The 25,951-nt window shown below is 19.9% G+C and overlaps 6 protein-coding genes across 6 annotated transcripts; 5 read left to right on the forward strand and 1 right to left on the reverse strand.

Annotated features, from left to right (window-relative positions):
- Window positions 1-2,467: 2,467 nt before the first annotated feature.
- On the forward strand, window positions 2,468-5,296 carry SRAE_X000211800 (Sterol-sensing domain and Patched family-containing protein; the record flags this gene model as incomplete). Its single annotated transcript, XM_024644163.1, has 3 exons — window positions 2,468-2,536; window positions 2,589-4,844; window positions 4,901-5,296. 3 exons carry the CDS (start codon window positions 2,468-2,470, stop codon window positions 5,294-5,296), a joined length of 2,721 nt encoding a protein of 906 aa, XP_024499589.1.
- Window positions 5,297-5,521: 225 nt separating this feature from the next.
- Window positions 5,522-10,656, reverse strand: SRAE_X000211900 (LD28067p; the record flags this gene model as incomplete). Its single annotated transcript, XM_024644174.1, has 7 exons — window positions 5,522-5,616; window positions 5,785-6,070; window positions 6,112-6,354; window positions 6,408-9,854; window positions 9,920-10,190; window positions 10,237-10,563; window positions 10,604-10,656. The coding sequence occupies 7 exons, from the start codon at window positions 10,654-10,656 to the stop codon at window positions 5,522-5,524; spliced, it is 4,722 nt and encodes a 1,573-aa protein (XP_024499590.1).
- A 1,457-nt stretch (window positions 10,657-12,113) lies between these two features.
- SRAE_X000212000 (Legume-like lectin family and Concanavalin A-like lectin/glucanases superfamily domain and Concanavalin A-like lectin/glucanase, subgroup domain-containing protein) lies at window positions 12,114-13,154 on the forward strand (the record flags this gene model as incomplete). The annotated part of the gene is made up of 1 exon (XM_024644185.1): window positions 12,114-13,154. The coding sequence occupies one exon, from the start codon at window positions 12,114-12,116 to the stop codon at window positions 13,152-13,154; it is 1,041 nt and encodes a 346-aa protein (XP_024499591.1).
- Window positions 13,155-14,958: 1,804 nt separating this feature from the next.
- Window positions 14,959-16,502, forward strand: SRAE_X000212100 (G-protein alpha subunit, group 12 family and Guanine nucleotide binding protein (G-protein), alpha subunit family and G protein alpha subunit, helical insertion domain and P-loop containing nucleoside triphosphate hydrolase domain-containing protein; the record flags this gene model as incomplete). Its single annotated transcript, XM_024644196.1, has 6 exons — window positions 14,959-15,060; window positions 15,112-15,240; window positions 15,361-15,461; window positions 15,509-15,784; window positions 15,838-16,073; window positions 16,264-16,502. The coding sequence occupies 6 exons, from the start codon at window positions 14,959-14,961 to the stop codon at window positions 16,500-16,502; spliced, it is 1,083 nt and encodes a 360-aa protein (XP_024499592.1).
- Window positions 16,503-17,874: 1,372 nt separating this feature from the next.
- On the forward strand, window positions 17,875-18,216 carry SRAE_X000212200 (Hypothetical protein; the record flags this gene model as incomplete). The annotated part of the gene is made up of 1 exon (XM_024644207.1): window positions 17,875-18,216. One exon carries the CDS (start codon window positions 17,875-17,877, stop codon window positions 18,214-18,216), a length of 342 nt encoding a protein of 113 aa, XP_024499593.1.
- Window positions 18,217-22,729: 4,513 nt separating this feature from the next.
- On the forward strand, window positions 22,730-24,760 carry SRAE_X000212300 (Protein of unknown function DUF229 family and Alkaline phosphatase-like, alpha/beta/alpha domain and Alkaline-phosphatase-like, core domain-containing protein; the record flags this gene model as incomplete). Its single annotated transcript, XM_024644218.1, has 1 exon — window positions 22,730-24,760. The coding sequence occupies one exon, from the start codon at window positions 22,730-22,732 to the stop codon at window positions 24,758-24,760; it is 2,031 nt and encodes a 676-aa protein (XP_024499594.1).
- Window positions 24,761-25,951: the final 1,191 nt, after the last annotated feature.

The raw sequence follows: 25,951 nt of genomic DNA on the forward strand, positions 1-25,951 counted from the left end.
TTCCTAAAAATTAATGGTCAGATAAACATGTTTTCAATTTGTGTACATAAATATTTTACTCTATTTTTTTTTATAAAAAGATTTTTTGTTTTTTTTTGGAATTTAAAATATTTTTTATCAAAATAGTTTTAAAAGAAATGTATTAATAAGTTAATTTCATTAAGCAAAAATTTAATTTTTTAATTTCATTTAATTTTTTCTTTTTTTTTTAATTGACAAAATAATTAACATTTAGTAATAAATATATTATAAAAAAAAGATGTATTATCAATGTGTATCATTATTTTAAAAACAATTTTCTCACAAATAGAATAATTTTACCTATGGTTTTAATGGATCCACTAATAATATATGTATTGAAACAGATAATTAATTTTATTATACATAAAAAAAATTAAAAAGAAAATATTTAAAAAAAAAAAAATTTAACAACACTTATATTTACAATTAAAATTTATTTTGTTTCTGTTTTTTTTTTGGACATTCCCTCTTTTCAAGTATATATAAATATATATATATTCATATAGATACATATTTATATATCATTATGATATTTTCTTAAATCTAGTAAATCTATCCACGAAACATAATAATTAAGATATTCGCTAATGCTTTCACACATCTATAATTTAAAATTAAAATAATATTATTAAAATAATTAATTATTGTTTCAAAATCAAGTTATTTCAAAAAATTATGCATATATTTATTAACACTAGCCTTTTTATTAGATATAATTTTTATTTCTCTTTTTATTACTGATAAAATTGTTAATTTTTGAAATATTAATTATATTTTAGTATTTAAATTTTTGCTAATGACCTTTTAATAAAAATAAAATCTAGTTATAACAAAAGAATAGATATATCACAAACATCCTATATACATATATATATATATGTCTACAAGAATACTTTAAAAAAAAATTTATTAAACCAAAGTTGGTAGACTTAATAACTATGATTATAAATTGTAATCTTTCGTTGCAGTTACACTACCTGATTAATACCTTAAAATTATCTTTACAATCCTTATAAATTACATTTAAAATATACTTTCATAAATTCATTTTTTCCTATCAAATTTATCTTAAATAACATCTCTCTTTTTTCAAGTATTTTTTTTACTATAAATAAATAATGACAAGTTCCTATTTAAAATTCTTTATTAATGATATATTTTATCACTATCAGCTTTTAACATAATTTTATTTACTTAATGAACTAAATATCTATGGTTTTCATCAATTTTTATTTTTTTTTTTAAACTAAAAACTCAACAGTATAATAAAAAATGTAAATCAGAAAAACAATAATAATATCTTTCAGGTATTATTATTATTATTATATTAATATCAACTGGATAAGTGAATCATAGAATTTTTTTTTTTAAAAAACAAATTTTATTCAAATTCATTTTAATAATAGTTTTAAAGTCTACTAATCTTTTTAATATTATATATAAGTACTTTTAAATTAAAAACTTTTTTTTTTTAATTGTCAAAAGAAATTTTAATATTGGAAAGGTTGAAAAGCTCGAATGATTTGTAGTATTTATCCTCAATGTTAAGAAATTAATACGATGAATATTTCTTTTGAATACAATTTAATTGTATCTCAAAATCATATTCATCTTTGTATAAATTTTTAAATTTCTATATTCTTCTTTATAATAATAATAATAATGTTTTATATATGCTAAATCCACCGCATCTAGTTTAACTTACCTTTTTCGTATATTTAATTTAAAATAAGTTATATTTGTTTAATAATCAGAACATGAATATATTATTTATAAAAATCTATATAGAAATTAACTTAATATTAATCTATCATACCATTAATAAGTTAAAATTTATTTTTATTTTATCTGAAAGTTTATTTATAATATTAAGAAATAATGTAATATATGCTAGTTTTATTTCTTATATTTTAATTTCTTTTAAATTAACTTTTTTTTTTACCAAATTAATGATTAAAATTAAATCATCAAATAGGTAATATCTTGTATAAAAATTGTCGTTGTTTTGAAGGTTTTAACCATATCTATCATTAAAATCTTATATCAATAGATCAATGTGAGGTATATAAGATTACTAGGAAGAAGGTTTAACATTTATTAAATACGTTAAAATAAAAAGAAAATTTTATAAGGTATTTAGAAAAATGATGCAACTAAAAACCTGATTTAAAGCCGCCCACAGGCAATTATTTACTAAGTGAAAGGCTAACAAAGCGCTTCAAATACTTATTGAAAATTATATGATTTTAGATATAAAAATTATGTCATTTTAAATTAATAGTAATTTTATGATAACCAAAAAGATCTTAATTTATCTATAAAATTATTTTTATTAAATATTATTATAAAAAAAATATCTTTTTTTTTTTAGTTAAAAATATTTTACTCATTCTATAATTTATTATTATAAATTTAATACAGTAAAATCAATTATTAATCAAGATAAATGAGACCATTAGAAAAAATATTTTATAAATATGGAATATTTATTTCAAAATATCCTGTATGGTTTTTAGTAAGTTAAAATTAATTATATTTAATAAATATTTATATATATTAATTTATAGTTAATTCCATCAATTATAACACTTGTAACAGCATTTGGTTTTTTGAAATTTCATACACAAGATGATATTTGGGATATTTATGCTCCAATAAATGCATTAAGTAGAATTGAAGAAAAAAGCTTAAAACAATTTGAATATCCTTCTGGTAGTCATCATTATAGAATACAAGTTCTTATACAACATAAAAATGAAAATGAATATATTTTTAATAAACGTTTTTTAAATGAAATTCAAAATTTAAATAAAATTATAACAGAAAATATGACTATATCTGATGGATATAAAAATTATTTTTATCCACAATTATGTGGTGTATATTGTGAAGATTCTAATGATTTATTTTTAACATATTTACAAACAATTCTTCAAACAGATGGTAAAACATTAAATTTTAAACTATCATATCCTATTGGTCAAGCATTACAAAAACAAATATTTTTAGGATATTCATTAGGTTTTGTTAATTATTCAAGTATTCATACAAATGATATTAATAATTTTAAATTATTAATACTTCATTATATGATTGATCAAAATTTACCTAATGGTAAAATTTTATCTATTGAATTAGAAAACAAGTTACATGGTATATTTTCTTTAGCAACTGGAGTTTCTAAATATTTAAAATATAATGTTCATAGTAAAAGAAGAGAATTAGAGGAACAAAGAAAAATTACACTTAAATCATTACCATATCTTGCTATTACTGGCGGATTATTATTATTATTTATGATTGTAACATTAGTTGATATACCAGTATATAATAGTCAACATGTTGAAGCATTTTTTGGTATAATTTCACCCCTTATGGCTATTATAACAGCATTTGGTATATTATGTCAATTAGGTTTTCCATTTTCAAATATTCTTACTGTTGTTCCATTTCTTGTTTTAACAATAGGAATTGATGATGCATTTCTTATATTAGCTGGTTGGAGACAAGGCTCACCAACATTATCTTTTACTGAACGTATGGGTGAGGCATTATCAAAATCAGGAGCATCAGTTACTGTAACATCAATAACAGATGTATTATGTTTTGCTGTTGGTTTATTTTCTAATATACCAGTAGTTCAATTATTTTGTTTATATACATCCATTGCATTAGCAATAGATTTTATATATCAATTAACATTTTTTACAGCAATTGTTGTTTATTGTGGAAAGAAACAATTTAAATATAAAAATGATGAAAGATCAAAAAGTATTAAAAGTAATAATAGTAGTACATCATCATCATCATCATCTTCAACATCAGATGGTCAAACATCTATATATAAAGGAAGTTTTTTAGAATTATTAAAAATAAAACCAAAAAAAAATGAAAGTAAATTAAATATATTTATGAAAAAATTTGTTGTCTTTCTTCATTGGCCTTGTACAAAATATTCTATAATGATAATATTTTTATTTCATCTTGCATTAACAACATATCTTTGTACACAAGTTACAACTGAATTTGATATGGAAAATTTATACTTAAAAGAATCACCATTAACACATATATCAAGGACAATGCAAAAATTTATATTAAATGAATCATTTGTCGTTAATTTTGGTATTGATAAAACACCTGATTTTTATATACCAGAAATAAAATCATTATTTGATGAAATGATACATAATTTAGAAACATTACCTAAATTTTCTATGGGAAATATAGGAACACTTATATGGACAAGAGATTATGATTTATTAGCAGAAATATTAGAAGAAGAAGATAATTTATGGTCACCAACAAATATAATGAAAAATTTTAATGATTTTAAATTAGATAAAAAATATATAAAAACAAATATTAATGAAAAAGGTGAAGAATATATTTATAATTTTTGGTGGCAAATATCATATCATAATATGGAAAATTTTATGGAAGTTGAAGAATTATTAAAATATAGACGTGAAATATTAAATAAATATTCTAATATATTTAATGTTACATCACATCATCCATTAGAAAAAGTACCTACTGAATCAGCTGCCAGTGCACCAATTAATTTTATTCAAACTGCCGTTTCAGCTGTAATATTAATGTCATTATTAGTATTATTATTTGTTTATGATATTGGTGCAATTATATCTGTTGTTTTATCAATTATTTCAATAAGTGGTGGTACTGTTGCATATTTACATCTTTGGAATGTCCATTTAGATGCTGTTTCTTTAATAAGTATATTACTTAGTATTGGTTTTAGTGTTGATTATAGTGCTCATATTTGTTATCATTATTTTACTCATAATGATGAAAATTCTTTTGTAAGTTTTTTTTTTCATCTTAAAAAATATTTATATATGTAATTTTTTTTTTATAGGAAAAAAATATGAAAGATAATAAAACACAAATAAATGGTATATGTAAAAATGTTGAAAAAAAATATAAATTAACAGAGAAATATTTTATTCATAATAAAAAAAATAATTTACATAATAAAACATCCACTTATAAAAAAATTGAAGATACTTTTACAAGTGTTGGTTGGCCTGTAATTCAATCAGGATTAAGTACAGTTCTTGGAATGATACCATTAGTCTTTGTTGGTGCATATGTTGTTGATGTTTTTTGGAAAACTATTGTCTTGGTGACGGCTTTAGGCCTATTTCATGCCTTATTTTTATTGCCTGTTTTATTTTTAATTGTTGAAGATATATTAAAATGTAGAAGATCAAATAAAGTTAATATTCTTCAATTAAATGGAAATAAACATTAAGTAATAATAAGGATCTCCTTTACGGGTTTGATATTTCTCAAAAAAATATTTTTATTATTGCAAATCATTTTTTTTATTATGTTAAATAAAAACACAAAAATGTTATCAATTATAATTTGAAATAAACAGTAATTATGTATAATAATTTAATGATTGTTAGATTATAAATTAACTATATAAAATAAAATTAACATATTAAATTTAAACTTTTATTTATTTATTTATTTATAATATTCCATTTCTTCTATTTTCAAATTTTTTTTCCATAGCAAACCATCCATCTAACATAGGATTACCTTCAGGTGACTTTTTATATGCATCTAAAATTTTATAAATTTCAAGTCTAAAACTAAGTAATTGAAAATTTTCTGTTATAAATCTATTTGAATTATGCCAAATAGATATTAACAAATTATCGTATTTGTTGCGTAAAGAGTCAGAACTAATATAATATTTGACTACCTCATTAAAAGCAGGATTTTGCGTACCCCTAACAATTTTGGTTTTTGTTTTTAAATCTTTGAGACTTTGACCTTCTAGATATATTTTTACATATGGTGATGGTAATTGATATCCATTAATTAATGGTAAATTTTGAGCATGACCAACAAAAACTTGAAGAGCTTCTTCCTCTTCTAAATAAGTAATTCTAAGATAAAGTTGAGGTTTTAAATAAGTAGATTGATTTGTATATTCCATATGATCATATCCTTTTATTTGTTCAGATTCAACATCACGCCATATACTATGAAAAAATGTATAAACAATATTACTCTATAAAAAAATTTTAATTATTATTAATATTTTAAAAATACCTCAGATATTTCAGGTGATCTTTTAAAAAGACCATCAACAAAATCTATGACATATCCATGTCTTTGATTTGCAGTAATTGCTGTATTAGATTGTCTTCCAAATGTTTCTTTATGAAGATGTGGTATTTGGCGTTTGGAAAATTGTTTTACTAATTTTGTATGTAATTCATGAAATTCACTAAAACTTCGATAAATATATGTTGGTACATTCTCATTTTCTCTTTCAATTTTAAGTTTAAACATCTAAAAAAAAATATTAATATAAAACTAACAAAAAAGTTTTTTTTTAAACATACATAAACTTTTTCTTTTGGTGATTTTTTCCATTTTTCTGGTCCTAATACAATAACACTTTTTATTTTACCATCTTGTTCAATTGTATTAACATCAGCCGAAAAACTATAAGCATCATTTTTTTCAGGACTTTTTGATTTACTTCTAACTAAAAATGTTGTTTTAATTTTACATGCTACAGAATGAGCAACAAAATTAAGTCGAGGGAAACAACTTTCTAGAGAAGTTTCAATTAATTTTGTAAAATGAGCAATAGCTTCTTCTTCAGAAAGATGTAATTGTAATGTTGATTTGACAAATTCAATTGATTTATCGTTTAATCCAGATATTCCAGCCATTTTCATTATTCGTAATGAGGTTAAAAATATACCATAATTTTGCCTAATTAAAATATAAGCACGACAACATTCATTTATAAAATGTTGATAACTAGATGAATTATCACCACTAGGTGATTTTTCAATAGCATATCTCATATCTTCTGTAAAAAGAAATGGTACTCTATCACGCCTAATTCCAACAGCCATTTGCCAATCTCCTAAGTATTTTCCAAAATCAATATGAAAAACACAACCATATTTTGTTATCATAACATTATTATTGTGACGATCACCAATTCCAAGTATGTGTGTTGCAACACACCATCCTGCACAACTTTTTCTAAAATTTTCTAATGCAATTTTAAATGCAAAATATTCAGGATTATGTTTTTGTAGCCAGTTAAATAGTATTTTATTTTCAAATATACCAGATGTTCCATGAGGTGCTTGAATTTGAAATAAAGAATGACAATTTGGTACCATTTCAATATATCCTTTATTAACATCAAATGGTAAAACTTCATATAATATCATTCTTAAGTCTAATCCATTTCTAAGCCAAATATGATTCATAAAATGTATACATTGAAGAACAAGAGCATCCTGTCTTAAATCATCACCAGCTTTATAAATTATAGGATATTTTAAATTATTGCTTTTTAAAGCAAGTTTTATTGGTTTACTATTTGATTGAAAGACTGTACAATCATTAACAATTAAACCATTACTAAGAAATGAGGGACGTAAATGACATCTTGTTGGATGATTTACTAAATGATTATCTAATATATCCATCATTGTTGAGAATTTTCTTAATTCATATCCAGATTTTATATCATTTATATATTCATTTAAATATTGGTTTATTTTTTGTTGTCTTAATACATCTTGTGAAAAATTTGTAATATCTAAATATTTTGTCATGTTATATATTATTGTTTCTAATCTTAATTTAAATGTAAGAAATTCACAATGACATAATGTACAAATAATATTCCAATATATTTCATATGCTAATTTTTTACTTTCCATACATTTATCAATTAAAAATTGAATTAATTCACAATCATTAAATGATTCATAACGTATACATTGTATTAATAATGGTATCATTCTAAAAATAACTTCACTTGATGTACCTCTAAGTACATTAATGGCAAATTTTCTAACCTCAATATTTGGATAATATGGCATTAAAAGTTCTAAAGCAATTGATGAAGATATTGGTTTCCATAATTCTAATAAAGGTAAAACTTGAGACATATGTGCAGCATCCCAACTAACATTAGATCTTAATACAATTGGTAAAGCTTCTGGTTTACCCATTAAATAATACCTCTTACACCATATCATTTCTTTTTCATTTACAGTTAATTCATGTGAATGTTGATATTTTTGTATAATTTTTGTTAAATATTCTTTGTTATCAGATGATAATGTATTAAAATTTCTTGATATAATATCTTGTGAATCTAATATTTCAAAAACAATATCATGATCAAATGTTTGCATTTCAATATAAAGAATTGCTTCAGATTCAGGTATAAGATAACTTTGTAAACCCCATGGTTCGGTCATACCTTCTCTTGATATACTTTGTCCAAAAAAACTTAAAAATACAGGACCTTGTTTAAAATAACCATCTTTATCAAAAATACTATAAACACATGTTCCTAAAAGTTCATCATCCAATAATTGATAATCATTTCCAAATTTTGAATCAACAACATTTTCACTATAACCACTTGATAGTCTTCCTGTTATATCTGAATTATTAAAATCACTTGAATCATATTCATTAGTTATTCCAACACCAAAAAGTACAAAAAAAAGTAATGAATTTCTTGGTATATGTGAAATATCTAAATTAAATTCTATAACATTACTTATATTAACATAAGGTGAAAATTGGAATGTATTTAATTGTTTTGCGCCACTAATCCATTTTCCAATACGATCAGTACCATGTACAATCATTGCAACAACTTTATATCCTATATATTTTTCACTCCATGCTATTGGAATATTATGAATAGAATTTATTGTTAAAATAAATTTATTGTTCATTTCATATACTGGAACAATTGGTTTTTTTAATTCATTATCAAAATTAAATGATAATGTAAAGGGTGAAAGTGTTGAATCAAGATATGTTTTAACTAATGAAATATATGTATCTAAAAATTTGATTTTTAATTGTTCAGATGGTTTTTCTTTACACTCAAGAAGTCTTGACATAACATTATCTGCTTCTGGTGTTATTATATTATTACATAAATAACCAATATGATAGACAGCACTTCTTATTGCTCTCATTGAATTTGAACATTCATGATCATATGCATTAAGTAAATCTTTTAATTTCTCTATTCCAATTGAAAAATCTTCTTCTTTTGTTTTAAAATAATATTGTGATAAATCGTCATATGACATTTCACATTCATCAGATGATCCTTTATTATTTATAGGCATATTAATACAACAAATTTCCATACTTAAATCTTCACGTTCATTAATTTGGCGTGCTATACATGGAATACTTCCTAGTGTTGCTTCATTAGGTAAATATTCAATTGTATTAATTAAACGTATTCCAATACTATCTTTAATATTATCTAATATTTCAATTTCATATGGAGCACATAAATTTGCAATAGCTAACTCAATAATATTAATAATTTTTTCACTTGCTAAAACAGTTTGAGAAAATTTATCACATTCTGTATAACTTTTAGTATCATAATTACTATAAGGCCAATCATCACTTTTTTTAACAATAATTTTAAGACTTTGTATTGATGTTGCTGGATAGTCTAATTCTGTTACATAATATACATAACGATTTTCTATAGCTTTTTTTCTTTTAAATAAATTTTTATAAAATAACCAATGTTCATTTTTTTTAGGATGAAAACTTATTTTATTTGGACCAGTGTTGTCTAATGTTAAAGAAATTGTATTTGATTGATTTAATAATGATTCATCATTTAAATTAGAAGAATTATCTATTTTTAATATTTTTATTGTTTCATTATTTTTATTATTATATTCTTCTTCTATATTGAATGTTTTTTCATGACTTGTACCATTTTGATCACTACGTTTAAGAGGATCAAATTCTTGAATAATCTATAAATATATATTTATAATATATATATATATATAATATATAAATAATAATATTAAATACAAACCTTTTCATATGTTGATGGTAATAAATTATCAGAATCATTATCAAAAACTAACTCATTTTCCATTTTTGAAGAATTATAAAGTAGTTTTTCAAATTCTATATCGGCTAATGTTAATTTTTCGTTTTTTATTGATTTGTCTGCTTCAGGAGACTTATTAGTATTAGTACGTGAATTTTTACTACTAGGTATATTATTCGGTAGTGATGACGAGCCGTAATTTAATGCATTATTAAGCAATTGATGTTGTAAGTTATTGGTAAGTATAGTATTACTAAAAAATATCTATATGTTTTAAAAATATTTTAATGATTACTTACGTATTATTTAATCCACAAATTTGAGGGAGTGATATTGTTGGTTGTAATCCTGATAAATGAAAATGATTATTCATTTTACTATAATGATTATTTATATTATTTACATTATTCATTGTATGATGTGAATATTGATAAAAGTTATTAATTTGTCCACCCTGATTTAAAATTGATACTTGTTGTGTGTTATAATTTTGAATTTGCTTACTAAATTCTTGTAAATTTTTTATTTTTTCCATTTTTTTTACTTCTTCTGGATCCATATGAAGATTTATAAGATCATCACTACTGCGATTTTGTTTTTTTTTTTGTTCTTCTAAATAACTTTTTCTATAATAATTTTAATATATTTGTAATAATAATAACTTACTCACTAGCTGCAATAGCTAATTTTAATTCAATATCTTCATTTGTTTCCATCATTTACTTATTTATTATTTTTATTGATATAGTTAATAATATTAGTATATAAAAAAAAATTACAATATAAATAAATGATAGTCTATATAATTACTTCAAAATTTAACCTTAAATAATGTTTATAATAAGAAGAAATGGATTATAATAAATTAAACATTGGAAAAATGTTTATAAATAAATAATACTTTTAAAGTTTTCTTTTTAATAAAAACGATCAAATAGTTTTAGTTTTGTGATGATATCTCAAAACAGAACATGTCTTATACTATATGGCTAATAAAATTGTTTAGTAAAAAAAAATTTGTTCTATATAACTTATATACATTAAGGTGGTTAAAAAATATATTTAAAATAATAGTTTAGATTATTAATTCTTTACATTTTAAAAATATATTATTTGTTTTAATAAATATATAATAATATCATAAATAAAATTAAAAAAAAATAATATATATATACATAATAATTGCGCATTATTCAAGATAGTTAGTTATATAATATAAATAATAATTTTTAATAGCTCTGTTTTTAAAATGACAAAAAAAAAGTTTATTCTCCATTTTGTCATTTGTTTGTTAGAAAAATATTTTTTTATATGGCAACGTATAATGTAACTTGACTTCAATTATTTAGATCATAATAACTTTCCTAATATTTCTTTTGTAAATAAATGGTGTGATAACAAATTTGAAATAAATTTATTGAGTCATATGTGAATTTGATATCTTCATGATAAGATAAATATTTAATATATTAAACTTTTATATGTGAAAGATATTAAATTTTTTTTGTCTTCCTTAATTAAAATAAAAAAATATTTATACATTTTTTTTTGTTTTAACTGTATAACTAAAATTCTTGAAACGAATTTATGTTAATTTGTACAAAGTCCATCTATTCAAACAAAATACACGTGTTCAAATTTATAATTGCTTAATATTCATTAATACTATAATCTATAAAAAAAAATTTTCATCATTTATACAATTTTATGTCAATATTTTTATTAAATATATTTTCTTTAAAATACAATATATTTTCTTTATTTCAAAAGTATGTAGAAAAATACCAACGAAATTTTAAAATGTCATTTATATAATAATTCATAAAATCTTACTAATTTTTTCTTTATTTGGATATATATTTAACTAGTGTTTTAACGTATCTAGGATAAAATGTAATTTTAATGTTAATATATAATAGTATCTAACTTTTTAATTGTATTATTATATTTTAAATGAAAAATATTACATTTATTTTAAGAAATATGTCTAATTAGTTTTATGATATGCATTCAACACTTATAACTTTATGAAATACCTGAATATTTATATTTACAATTATCATTTATATAAATAAATGTTGACGTATTATAAAAAAAAATTTTTAATCATATAATCTTTTTTTATCTTTCATTTTAATTATTTTTAGGATTAAAAAAAAATACACTTTTATTATAGATGATTATTAACGGGTATATATTAATTAGTTTGCTTTTTGCATTTGGTGTCATTCTTGGAAACGGACCACCATCTGAAGATGGTGAACACGATGAAATTGTTGGATCTCCTAGTCAAGAATGGAGAGGATATTATAAAAGAGAACATTCATTAACTAAACCATATCAATCAGCATCAATGGATATACCATATTGGGATATAATTGGTTCAACAATTGTTAGTAATACAGAAGTTCGTTTAACAACTGATGATAAAAGTAGAAGAGGAGGTATATTTAACAAAATGCCTACACATGCAAGAGATTGGGAAGTTCATTTAACATTTAAAGTTACCGGTTCAACAGGAAGTCTTTTTGGTGATGGTATGGCATTTTGGTATGTTAAAGAACCTCAACTTGGTGAAGTATTTGGATTTAAAGATTATTTTCATGGACTTGCTGTATTTTTAGATACCTATAGTAATCATAATGGTGCACATAGCCATAAACATCCTTATATTAGTGCAATGGTTAATAATGGTAAATTACATTATGATCATGATAGAGATGGAACACATACACAATTAGGTGGTGAAGATACAGGTTGTTCCGCATTTTTTAGAAATCAAGATTTTGATACTCACCTTCTTATTAGATATGTTGGTGATATTCTTTCTGTTTATACGGATGTTGAAGGTGAAGGTGTATGGCAAAAATGTTTTAGTGTTGGTGGTGTACATCTTCCAACTGGATATCATTTTGGTGTATCAGCTGCAACTGGTGATCTTTCAGATAATCATGATGTTATATCAATAAAAGTTTTTGAACAAGAATTTCAACGTGTTGAAAAGGAAGCAGAAATTTTAACTGATCAAATTGAACCACGTGCTGAAATATTTACAGCTCCAAGAGATCATGTTAAAGATCCAAAACCTTCCAAACTAGGATGGATTGGAACTATTTTCCTTATTTTGATTGCTGTCGCATTCATTGGTGTTGTACTAATATTTGGTGTTAATTTTTGGCAGGCAAGGCAATTAAAACAAAATAAAAGATTTTATTAACTATAAAATTTATCTTGGATAAACATTTGATGCCGCAATAAGTTATGGCAATTTATTTGTTTTTAATAAACATCTATAAATAACATTTATTTATTTTTATTTCTTGTTATTTGTTATTTAATTAAAAAATTTCTATCTATTTATAATACATCTTTACATATTTGTAATTTTTTTTCTTAAATAAATGGAATTGTTTATTATTATACATAAAAAAAAAAGTATTACAAAATATTTCTATTATAACAAAAATTAGAATACAACAAAAAATATTATTTCAAATTATCACGATTTTTCACAGTCAATATGTGTTGATTTTATTTTCTAATATCTATGTAAATAATTATCTTTAGAATAACGTATTTAAAAAAAAATTGTACTTGATTAATAGTTAATTATTCTATTTAAAATGCTTTTCACTATTATTTATAAGTCATCTATAGATATACCTTTATCTATTATTCAGTATTAATGTATTGAATTTATATTTATATTTTCAATTTATTGTACTTATTTTGTTAGAAATTACAATTTAATCACAAAAAAGTCATTCATCTAAAATTTTTTTTTTTGTAATATAAATGTTTAGTAACTGGTAAAAATTAATAAAAAATTATCATTATTTTATAAAAACTGTTTTCAATAATTAGTAAAATTTATTTACAAATGTCATGGTTATACGTTCAATGATGAATCATAAAATTTTTTTTTTATATAATTAAATATTAGTAGTAATTTTATAATCTATACATGCAAGGTAAATATTTTTAAGTATGTAAAACAAAAGCCACTTGAAAAAGTTAGTTAAAATAATTATTTAATGTTTTTATATTTCTGGTATGATTATTTAAATGTATTTATGAATCATATTGTGACATAAAAATAAAGCAAATATATTATTTTATATTTTAACAAGAATATCCAAAGAATCTATAAAATTTTATCTAAGATCAAGTAAAAGCTAGATTCATTTAAATACTATTTTGTGATATAGCAAAAACTAACACACTACATAGTACACTTATTACAATAACTTTGGTTTTAACTATTATATTTTATGTGATAGATCTTACTTTTAACAAAAGAATTTATTGATATACAAAAGTCTTTTTAATTATCACACTTACTATATTTATAAACTTTTAGAAAGATCCTGATCTAAAATACTATTATTTTAAACCAGAAAACATTTTTAACATTATCTATATATTTATATGCTAAAAATTTTTTTTTTTTTGTTAATATTATATAACATTTACTATTAGTTAATATTTATTATCTGATAATATAAATTCTACAATTTAAATTATTTCCAAATTTATAATTATTTATTTACTAAAATATTTTTAAATTTAAATACATTATTTCATTATATTAGAAAAAATTTTTACCTATTAACCGGAAAGAATTTTAACGTAAACAAAATTATAATTAAATTTATACCTATATTTTCACTTTAATACAATGATTATTTATTTGACTTTGAAATTACAATGATATAAATTGATTTTCTTTAGATTTTAATAAAAATCTCTATACAATTAGTGTTAATATATTAAGAAAAAAAGATTTTTTTTTATTTTCCACTTATAAATTAAAAATCAGATAAAATATAGTTTGTTATATAAAAAGTGAAAGTTTTATTGCAATATGTTTCATATAAAACAAAAGAATTTTTAGAAAATTTAATAATAATTGCATTTTTTTAATTTAATAAAATTTTTTATTCTATTTTTTTTTTCCTTATATAATAAATAATAATATATATAAATTGTAATGTTATAGCAAAAAAAAATTAATAAGAATAATGTCATCTATTATTTGTTGTTTCGGACAACAAAGAGAAGAAATAAAAAATAATGGATCAGGTAAAGTAATATCTAAAGAATCAAAAAATAATAAAAAAGTTGTAAGTTAATTAAAAGAAAAAATTTTCATTTTTTTTAAAATTTTAAAATAGATAAAAGTTTTGTTATTGGGATCAGGTGAATCAGGAAAATCAACATTTATTAAACAAATGGTCTTAATACACGGAGCAGGAGAATTTAGTGAAGAAGAAATAAAAGAATATCAAAAACAAATATATCAAGTAAGTTTTCTATTTCAAATATATATAAAAATATTTATTTCTACTTTTAAAATGTAAATAATTATTTAAATTTAAAAAATAATTATTAATATATCATCAAATATATATATTTTTTTTAAGAATGTTGTTATGGCAATGCGTATATTAATTAGTGCCAAGGAGAAACTAGAAATTGAATGGGGAAACAATATAAATAAAAAATATGTTGAATCTGTAATAAGGTAAATATACTTTTATCTTTATAATAATTGAATTTTTGTATATTTAGACTTGCAACAGATAACATTGAAAGAACAATTAAAATTAATGATTTCTTAGAAATATGTCCAAAGATTAAAAAACTATGGAATGATAGTGGTATTAAAGAGACATTTAATAAAAGAAATAGATTTCAATTAACAGAAAGTTGTAAATATTTCTTTGATAATTTAGATAGAATAGGAAGTAAAGAGTACCTTCCCACAAATCAAGATATTTTGTATTGTAGAAAAGCATCAAGAGGAATAACAGAACATTATTTTGAAATAAAAAAAATACCATTTATGTAATTTGCAAAATGTATTTTAAAATTTATTGTAATAATTTTTTTTTTGATAGGTTTATTGATGTTGGTGGTCAGCGATCACAAAGACAAAAATGGTTTCAATGTTTTCAAGATATTACAGCAATGTTATTTATGGTGGCATCATCAGAATATGATCAGGTAATTTATGAGGATCGACGAACTAACAGACTTGTGGAATCAAGAAGTATATTTGAAACAGTTGTTAACAATAAATGTTTAAAAAATGCTGGAGTTATATTATTTTTAAATAAAACTGATATTTTAAAAGGTAATTTATCAAATATTAAACTTCATTTAATGACCTTCATTAAAAAGTTTCTAATATATGATAATGTTTTTTAATTAAAAATAATTAATTAAATATTCATTTCATTGCACCTAACTGAATAAAAACATTAAAACTTTAATTGTAAAAATACTTTTTATAAAGTAGTTTTATTAATTAAATATAATTTTAGAGAAGTTACCTCAAAGTAATATAAAGAATTATTTTGCTGATTTTAAAGGAGATCCATTAAAATTAAATGATGTACAATGTTTTATAATTGAAAAGTTTGAGAAAACACGTCAAGATAAGTATCGACCTTTTTTTTATCATTTTACAACAGCAATTGATACAGAAAATATTCGTCGTGTTTTTAAAGATTGTCGAGAAACAATTTTAGAAATGAATTTAAAAATGCTTAATATGCAATAATAAAGTGATGTTAGTATTAATTATTAAAGTAAAAAATTTAAATATAGAAGAAAAAAATATAATTTTGTTTTTATTTACACTATTTAATAAACTAAATTTGTAGTTATTTCGTAATATTAAAACTAATCTTTATAACTAATTAATAAAAAAAGAACCAGCCTTTAAATTTATATAAACATTTAATTATATTTATGTGATATAATTATATGCAACTTAAAGCTGAAACTTATATTTAAAATATTGATCATAACTTTAAATATTAAACTAATAAAACCAAATAAAGATTATTTTTAATTTTATAAGTATAATTTTCGTCGATATTATGTTTACAATTTTGATTTATTTTTAATCTATTATGAAATAAAATATTATCGTTCTATAAATTTTTGCCTTTATTGTAATATTAATATAATGATGTATTTTATTCCGTTTTCCTTATGTACATAATAGCGATTCCTTTATCTGGTTTAGCTTTTATGAATCCAATAAATTTATTTTCAAGTATCTATTCAATTTAAAAATAAAATAAAAAAATCATTATATTTTAATTTTATCCTTCTATTTAGTCCACACCTTAAGGGTGTAAACAAATTTCTATTGTCAAAATGAAGTATAAAAAGTAAAATTTTTATTCATTTTAATATCTCATATAATTTATTATATATTTTTATTATTATATGTATATATAATTAACTTTTTTTTTTATAACAAAAATATTAATATTTTGAAAACAAATAAATTTTTAAATAAAATTATATCTAAAAACGTGTATAATTAAAAAAAAATATAAAGTATAAAGTATTTATAATAAATTATCAAAACAATTTATATTTATATTTTGTTTATTAATTAATAATTATATTTTGATAATTAAATTTAGCTTAATATTATCATAAAAATAGCTATAATAAGCTACTTTTAAAGTAATGTTAGAAAATATTCAACTGATCTATAATAAAGATAATGTATTATTTTACTTATTCAAAATTTTATATGTATTAAAGTATATATAAAACTAACCTTGCACATAAAATAATTCCTTTTAATTTCGCACTTGGATAAAACTTTAATAATAATTTTTCTGATTTTTTGATTTCCAGTCATTTGATGATCATTATTGTTATGTATGTGGTTGTTTAGTTTTGTTATTAATCAAATTATACTATTGATCTTGATAAAAAATACTAAAAATTATATACGCCCATTTTTAATGCACCTTTATTAATATTGTAAATAATAAATCAACAATTATTCTAAGGGTCATAGTTCGGTGACTTAAAAAATTATTTAAGTATAATATATTTAATTTTTATTAATAATTATAATTTATTATAGATAATCATTTCAATAATCGTGAAAAAAAATTTAAAAAATGATTTTTACTACAAGAATACTTTATTTATCTTTTTTGATATTATTTTTTATTGAATATTCATACACTATAACAGTAGAAGATGTATACAAACGTATATTAGAACGTGAACGTAATGTTCAAAATACATTTACAGCTCAATTTGTTAAACCAATTGGATCTGTAGGAGGAGAATTAATATGGCCAAGAACATATTCAAAACCATCACAATTATTTTTTGATGAAAATGGTGCAACATATAATATACCAAATAAAAGACCAACATTAAGACAACTGTTCCAAAGAACACCATTTGGTTATAAATATAATGATATAGATGAAGACACAGATAATATGGATTAAGTTAAACAATACTTTGTGTCAAAATTTACTTTAATACAATTTTTTTTTGTTATCAACTTTTGCCTTATTTAAGCTATTCTATATGTAAAGCTGGTGTCGCATCAAATACCAATTTTTAATGTATAAAGTTTCAGTACTTTTTTTTTAACAAAACAAAAAGTAATTTTTTTTTTTGCACAAATGTTAAAACACCAACATATTCAACAACATTTAATTATATCTTTCTTTTTTAAAGAATGTGAAATTTTTTAATATTTGAAGTATACATGTTTTTTTTTAACTAATTTCTCAAATAACCAATCAATTAAAAATGAAAAAGAGCAAAAAAAATATACAGAAAAAAAAAAATGATTGAAAAATTGAACAGAAATGAAATAGATCTAGGATACTTTAAAAATATTTTTAATTGATACATATCTTTTTTACATTTTGATTTCTGTTTTTCCATTAAATACAGTATTAACGTAAATATATAATTTATTTTACATTAATAGTTGTAGTATGATATATCAAACATCTTATCAGCTAATGTATCTTTTATTTTATAAAATTTGTTTTTATATCCATATGATTAATTTTATATAAAAGAAAATTTTTGACCAAAAGTTTCATTTTTCATTGACTAATTAGCGACAAAATATTTTATTAAAATAACTATAAAGTGATAAATAATATAATATATTCAATAAATCATGATTTTTTTTTGAAAATTGATAAAATCTTCAAATGTAAATATTTTATAAAAAGATAAAATTCTTTCTAAAGATTTTATCATTAATTTATAAGATATTAGTAGAAGAAATTTTAAATAATCACGTGAAATAATTACTTTAATATATTTAGGTAAAAATCAAATGATCTTTGTAGAAAAAATGTGTATTATTTTTCTTCAATCACTATCAAATTTAAGCTGACATTATTATTAATATTTTTACAAAAGCTGTTTTTAACGTTAATTTTTAACGCCAAATTATAAAAATATTTATATAATTGAAATTAATAGACGATTTTTTGATTTTTAATCAAAACTGTTTAGTAAAAATATGCCATATTACTAAAGATAAATTGGGAGAAATATTTTAAAAGTATAACATTTTTATTTAAAGACTTAAAGAATGTGTTTAATAATTTAATTGAAAAAGTTGCTTTTTTTTATTGAAATTTTTTGTAACAAAAATTATCTAATTTTGGTAACAGGTTTTTAAACATATATACATATCAAGTGATTTTTAACAAGAATAATAGTTATAATAAAGAACTAATAATTATAACTAAAAATTTTTTAGACAATAATATATTTAGTCATTTTTTTTTCCTATTTCTTGAATTACGTCATGAAAAATAAATTTTTTTTATTGACAAATTAAATATGATATTGAAAAATAATAGATATAAATAGATATAAGTTTGTTTTTTTAAAAAGATAACTTGTTTTAAAAGATACAAATGCTTTTTGAAAATGTAAAAAGTTTTAATTTTTTTAAAAAAAAATAATTTTAAAAAGAACAAAGCTTTTTTTGCATTAAAAAATTGTTGTTCATTTTTGCAAAAATGTTTTGAGTAAGTTATAATAAAGAATTATTTATATATTTGAATCTAATATAAATTAAGGTAAACTAAAAATATCTATACTTAATATGATTATTAAGTATTTCCAAGTATAAATAAAAATTGAAATGGATGATGTTTGTTCATTTTTCAAAACAAAATTTATAAAAATAAAAAGATTTTTCATTCTATAAAACATATAATAATATTTGATATATAAAAGTAATAAAATTAATTTATCATTAAAATTTTTAATTATTAAAAAAAAACAATTGAATATATTGCTTTTATTAAGGTATTATAATAATTTTTAAAAATAAATTAAATTTAGATAAATGCTTTTTGTATAAAGTTTATGAAAAATATAATTTTTATCATTTATTTTTAATAACCATGTTAAATTTATGTAAGGTGCAATTTTTTAATTCCAACAAACATCTATTTTTTTATAGAGTATGGAAGATATTTTTTTTAGAATAAATTAAATTAAATTAACTATGCCATTAATATTTTTATTTTTTTTTGAATAATAATTTCATTTAAAATGGTGTTATTTTATTTTTAAATATCACATTATAAAAATTAAAGTAAATAAAGTAATATTTTTTAAGTAAAAACTATACTTAGACATTACTATAATAAGTCTCACTTATCTATTTATACTATTTAATATTTTACATTAAACAAATTAAACCTTATTAAAATTTTTCTCATAAAAAATATGTGTAACACTTATATAAAGTATACAATTAATTAAACTATAAATGTATTAAAAATATGCTTTCTTATAATAAATCAAGAATATATCACTTGAGTAGTATTAGATGTTGACTAATAAGGTCTTTCAATACAATTTTTTAATTTTCTATGATTAATTATATAAATTCATGTCATTTACTGATAAACTTTTTTTTTGTTTTTATACTTAATACAAGTAAATAATTTTGATGTTTTCTTTGTTCTAATGATACTTTTTAAAAAAAGTATCTAATTTAAGAAGATAGTATTTTATAATAGAATTTTTTATAGCTTTTTTTCTCTTTTTTTTTAGCTTTTATATTAAAAAAAAATAAAAAGAATTTAAATGACATTACAATTTTTTTATATTAAATTGATGCTATTGTTTTTACAAAATTGATATATGTTGTTGTTATTTTTTTTACTAAAAAAACAACTTATTTAACAAGCAAAAAAAATTTTTTTCATGTTAAGTTGAGATAATTTATTTTTGATATTAATACTAGTCAAAATATTTTTACTTAAACGACAAAATCAAAATATTTATTTTGTTGCCTTTTTATAATTTGAATATTTATAATCTATTTATTAAACATTCTTTTTGCAACATTTGTTTCAATATAATTTAACAGTTATTAAATTTTCTAAAGTTTTATTAAAGCCATATTTGATTATAAATTTAAATAAGTTTTCTTTATCATTTAAAATAAAAACTAAATTTTAATTGTTTTTTTAAATTTGATTATAGAATAATATAAATATTTTTTTATTAACTTTTTTTTTTTTAAATTGGAATAACATAAAATAAAAATTAATTGCAATGATTTATACATTTGACATTGCTTAATTTTTATAACATTTTAACTTAAAAATGTAAAATATTTCATTAAAAGATAGTTTAAGTATAAAATCAAGAATATTTTTTACCCTTTTTCTACATAATATTATTTAAATACTATAAACAGCATTTGGTGTTTTTTTTTCTATATAATATCATTCTAATTTCAAAAAGTTAAAAAAAATTCTATAATATATCTATAAAATCTTTTTTATTAAAAAGTGTTTTGTATTACTAAACTGTATCATGAAATACCTCGTTTAATTTAAATGATGTTTTACTTTTTTAAAACTTTTATCATTGTATATATTTATATTTATTTAATAAATATCTAATCATTCATTAAAATATTATTTATTATTTATATTTTTCAAAGATAGTATTAATTTTAAACAGTAATTTTTTTATACAAAATTTTATTATTTTTTAAGAAATTAACTTTTTATTTTAATTTAATACTTTTAAAAAAAGTTTAATTTAGTTAAATTAAGAAATAAAATTTAACTATTTAACGGAAAAATAAATAATAAATAATTAATGTAATTTAATAAATTATTATAAAAAGAATCTAAGATTTAATAAAATATATTTTTATTTAACTTTTTTTTATACATGTTTTAAGTTATATTTAAATTTACCATATTAAAAATAACTTTTAACGTATGTTACTTATTGGATAAAAATTCATTATATAACAATTATTAAAAATTATAAAATTAAAAGCTTTTAAAATATAAAAAGAAATTTAATTTTTAGTATATTTAAAGTATTAATTGGTTCTTTATAATACTTGTTACAGTTGAAAAGATAAATTTTTTTTTTAACAAATATAATATATCTAACAAAATTGTGAAGGTTAAAAATCTTATGGTTCTTTTTAAAAATGTCCTTCTTTCATAATACATAATAAAAGATTATAATACATAAATGTAAAGAACATATGATAAAATATATATACTAAATTTATTAATATAAAAAAAATATTTTTTTTTTCAATAAATTATTTTATTTTATATTTAAGAAAACTTATTTTATATAAAATATTAATTATGAATTTTATATATATATGATAATATAAAAATAAATTTTTTATTTTTAAAATAGTTTAAGCATCTCTCTTGTTTTGTTTAAAAGGCATTATAATTCTTGTTTTAAATATCCATAAATTTGTTAAAAAAATGTTCAAATTAATCAGATAAATCACTAAAAAATTATATAGATATAAGTGTAAATTAATTATTTAATGCTTTGTATTTAAAATGCTAGTTAATTTTCTATACTATATAGTTTATTACAACAATCCTAAACAGATGTTGTTAAGATGTATTTAAGTTTACTATCCTTAATTTTTATTTCACATTATTTGCTTTCTTCTAGATATATCTTCAAATGATTATTTTACATATTATTGGTTCATTAGCCATTTTTATTTTTTTACTAATATCAAATTCATTTCAAAATTCAACTTTTTTATTAGATAAAAAATATAATTTATCATTACAAAACTTAGAAAAACGTTTTAAGAATTCTATAATTTATTTAAAAAAGATAGAAAAACCAAATACATGTAAATTTGAAAATTTTACATTATGGCCTAATTTTCATGAGTTAAAAAATCCTTTTAAACCGGCAAAATGTAAAACAAATTTTACCAATAATTATGTTAACTTTTCTGATGGTATATTAAATTATAAAGAAAAAAATGATTTTATCAAATGTCAATATCAGTGTAATTATGCAAAGAATGATTACGAATTAACAACAGGTAACTGGTTAGATATTGAAAAAGCAAAACCTCAATGTGATGTATTTGAAGTACTTTGTAATGATATCTCAAAAAATAAAACTGTATTTCAAGATATATATTTACATGTAAGTAATCATAAAGGAATTTCTTATGAACCATTAACATTTTTGGAAGAATCATATCGTAATAATACATTAAATCATAAATATAATGTTCATTTAATTGTTATTGATTCAATATCATATTTTAATGCTTTACGTGGATTACCAAAAACATTAGAATATCTGAAAAATGAATATAATGGTACATTATTTAAATATCTTAATAAAGTTGGTCTTAATTCTTTACCTAATGCAAATTCATTTCTACTAAATATTCGTGTTCCAAAATTAATTGATATTATTAATTTACGTCCAACATTAAATTCAGAATATTGGGGAACTCGTGGTGGATATTGTAGTGCTGTCTTAGATGATAAACCATTTATTGTAAAATATTATCGTGAATTAAATTTTACAACAATGAATGGTGAAGAGTCACCAGTAACAGCATTTAACTGGCCTGATTGTACAGGATTTACAAAACCAATTACTCACCATACAACAAGACCCTATGAATTAAGACTTCATAATAAAAATTTTAAAAAGGATGGAATATTTTTAAAAAATTTTAAGAAAAAATGTTATCGTGATTATGATTATCAGATGAAATATTTATCACAATTTATTAAAAAATATAAGAATGAAAAACATTTTACATATACATGGTTAACAAATTTAGCACATGATGATTTGACAGGATTTTATCATTTAGATGATTATTTTAAAAATTTTTTTATTAAAAACAAAAAATATCTTGATAATGGATTTTTAATTTTTATGGCTGATCATGGTTTTAGAATTGGATCTTTTCGTAATACTAAACAAGGTGAATATGAAGATGCAAATCCATTTTTATTAATAGCACCACCTAAAAATTTACAAAATGAGGAAAGTGAAGTAATGAAAAATTTGAAGGATAATTCAGAAAAACATATATCACATTTTGATGTTTATGCTACTATGCTTGATATCGCAACTGAAGGTACCAGAACAAATTTTAAAAATATGAAAAATTTTAATTTTACAAAAATTATTAAAAACAATAAAATTAAAGGTCATAGTTTATTAAGAGAAATAAATATTAAACGAGATTGTTACAATATGGAGATAACATCAGAATACTGTTTATGTCAGATAGAATTTAAAACATTTAATGAAACAATATTTAAAAAACATAACAAAAGAGATGACAAATTATTAACTGTTGACTTTTCAGCAACACCAAAATTTTTAACAAAAAGATTTATAGAAGAGTTAAATGGTCAATTAGATAAAGGAAAATTATTGGATAAATGTGAATTAATGTATGAAAAAGATAATGGAATATTAAATTTAGAGTATTCACTTAATAAAAGTAATAAATTAATATTTAAAATGAAATTAGAAGTATTACCAAAAGGTATATTTGAAGGAATATTTGATGAAAATGGAACTTTAATATCAGATGATATTAATAGAGTTGATAGATATGCACCATATGCAGAAGTTTGTGTTCCACGTCATAATTATCGAAAATATTGTTTTTGTAAAAGTTTGTTAAAGAAAACTAAAAAAAGTGATTTTAAATTGTAAGATATTAACAAAATATTAATGACTTATGGTAATGGAATTTTTTCAAGTGTATGTGATTAATATTTGCATTCTTATTTTTTTAAGTATTTTATATTTAAATTTGTACAAAAATAAATAACTATTCTATGAAAACAAAAAACGTTTGTTAATTTTATATAATATTGTTTTTCAAGAAAAATAGATAATTTTTAGACATAGTTAACTTCTTTTATTTTAATTTTATACTAATATGTATATACTTATGACATCAAAATTGATACTTCTAATCTAAAAATTGTTAAAAATTCATTTAAAAACATTTAATAACTATTAAAATGAATAAAAGCTATAATAATATTTTATAAAAAAAAAAGATAGTATTTGCAGTAAAATAAATTAAATTTAAAATTTAAAACAATTGTAACAAAGATGCATTTTTGTAACAAAATATTCTATTATACCAAATTTTTTTATAATTGCTTTTAAAATTGAGTTTTTTTTATAAAAACAACATTTTTAAAATAACGTTCCTTAAGAAGTTTGAGCAACTTAGAAAAAGCAAATTTCTGACCAGTTTTTTTTTAATTCCTTAAATAATGTATTTAGGTAAGATATAGCTCTATCTTTCATAGCTGTAAATTTTAATTTTCTTTAAAATATCAATTTTGTTTACCAATTGTATTTCAATAGTGCATGTTTAAAAATATGACATTATATTAAATTTTTTACTATTTTACGTGATCTTTTCAACAAGGATATATAAAATTAAAAAATTATGATCTATGTAAAAGTAACGTTTAAAACCCATAATCATGAAAATATTTAAAATAGATTCAGCGTGCTTGAAAGTTTCTAATCACACTTCCACTTTATCAAATTTTCCACGCAGAAAAAAAATTATATATAAAAAACTTTTTAAATAAAACATTTTATTCTTTATAATATATAAGTAAATAATAAGTTGTGAACATGTTTTTTTATTTTAAAATTTAAATAAACTTTCCTGATGAAAAAAATCACTGATAACAAAAGCTACATTCATTTTTTCAAAAAATTGCGCTTTTATAAAAATATCGCCGCAAAAATAGTATAAGCTGCAAGGCGATACTTCTATAAGATTTTTAAGTAAATATAAATTTAGAGATAAAAAACAACAAAAAAATGTTTCTGATGTCGTCTTTTGGATAAAATAAATTTTAAAGATATATAACG

This window comes from Strongyloides ratti, scaffold srae_chrx_scaffold0000004 (genome assembly GCF_001040885.1).
Source record: "Strongyloides ratti genome assembly S_ratti_ED321, scaffold srae_chrx_scaffold0000004".
In the NCBI taxonomy this organism is placed as follows: Eukaryota; Metazoa; Nematoda; class Chromadorea; order Rhabditida; family Strongyloididae; genus Strongyloides; species Strongyloides ratti.